The sequence below is a fragment of the Notothenia coriiceps genome, unplaced genomic scaffold, assembly GCF_000735185.1.
Source record: "Notothenia coriiceps isolate Sejong01 unplaced genomic scaffold, NC01 NC01_scaffold00011598, whole genome shotgun sequence".
NCBI classification, from domain to species: domain Eukaryota; kingdom Metazoa; phylum Chordata; class Actinopteri; order Perciformes; family Nototheniidae; genus Notothenia; species Notothenia coriiceps.
Window position 1 is genome coordinate 215,589 of NW_011344299.1, and position 1,568 is coordinate 217,156.

Here is a 1,568-nt window from a genome sequence, read left to right on the forward strand (position 1 = left end):
TTTGTTGTACCAACATGTTAAACAAAAGAAAAGTAGACCAAATGAGGGTGAGAAACATTTGGGGCAACAACAAATAAAATTAGTAAGACAAGACTTAATATTGGGAATAAGATAATGACAACGTTTCCTTAAAAAAAGATTTGACACAGATACATTTTGACAATATTAAAAAATTATTATCCAAACTATCATTTCTCTCATCTTCTTATTTGTACATTTATACTTCAAATATGGCAAGGATAACAGGTAATAATCACAAAAAGCGTCCATCTTATTTTGAAACACGCAATTGATTTGTACAAACAGCAACTATAAAAAAGTGTCCAACCAACTTATTGCTCCACCAGCTGAATTTAAAAGCTGTCTGTGGTGACGCTGATGACCTGAGGCTGCACTCGGTTCTTGTTACAGCTGAAGAGCCAGGCTGCCCTCCTGTGGCGGTAGCGCTTTGACAGCAGCACATAGAGCACAGGGTTTATACAGGGGTGCAGATACTGCAGCACAGTGCAGATGAAGTAAAACAGCTCCCAGGCCTGTCCATGGCGATACAGGTCCAGGTACACACACAGCTCCAGCACATAACCAGGCAGCCAGCACATTGAGAAGGTAGCAGCAGCCAAGAACACCATGACAGAGGCGCGGCGGGTGTTCCTGGCACTGGACACCGACATTACAGGGCTCTTGTGGAGAAAATGAGCCAGTCGGACATAGTTGAAGGCAATGACTAGCATTGGAATAAAGTAGTAAAGTACAAACTGGCTCAGCACCACTTGGTAATGGTGCTCATGAATTGTTGGAAGGCAGAAGGTGAAGTTAGCCAGGCTTGGGCCCAGGCTCTCTTTGGTGGCAAACATTCGCAGCGGCAGACTTATGAAGAAGCTGAGGGCCCAGACCAGGACGAACAGGAGGATGACCAGGTCCATGGTGGGCGGCTGGTACGGGTTGGTGATGATCATGGCGCGGGTCATGGACACGGCGCAGAGCGAGTATGTGCTGGCCGCAAGGCTGAAAGCCAGCAGGAACTGGTAGACCTTGCAAGACGTATCCCCCAGAGGCCAGGAGTAGCTGATGGCGGAGTGCAGGGTGAAGGGGATGAGCAGCAGGGTGAGGAAGTCGGCTAGAGTCATGCTGAAGAGGAGGATGTCGAGGCGGTTCTTACGCAGCGTATTGTACTTGGCGAACAGAGAGAAGACCAGCAGGTTGGCACAGAGCCCGATGCCCAGGATCACTCCACAGGTACAGGCAAAAATCAACACATAGGTATTGGGATGAGCCATATTATCACCGGCTTGACATCACCTTTCAAATAAAAACCAATATGTATTCATCATTTAGGTTAGGATTATTATTTTGTGTTAGGGATGAACAATGTATATGTCACATTTTGTATTACTAGTATTCACATGAAATTATAGCTGATGAATAGAGAGAATAATAGGAAGACAAATAAACTTTCATTGACACTCCGATACTGAAATGCAGTATGCATGTTTTTGCAACCCGCCAATTAACTCAGACAAGAACAAACTCTGAGAGCCAACCACATTGTCGATAGTGTGTACGTTCTT

The 1,568-nt window shown here is 45.3% G+C and overlaps 1 protein-coding gene across 1 annotated transcript; it reads right to left on the minus strand.

Moving 5' to 3' along the window:
• Positions 1-353: 353 nt before the first annotated feature.
• On the minus strand, positions 354-1,277 carry LOC104946814 (galanin receptor type 2). The gene has a single exon (XM_010772698.1). It carries the CDS (start codon positions 1,275-1,277, stop codon positions 354-356), a length of 924 nt encoding a protein of 307 aa, XP_010771000.1.
• Positions 1,278-1,568: the final 291 nt, after the last annotated feature.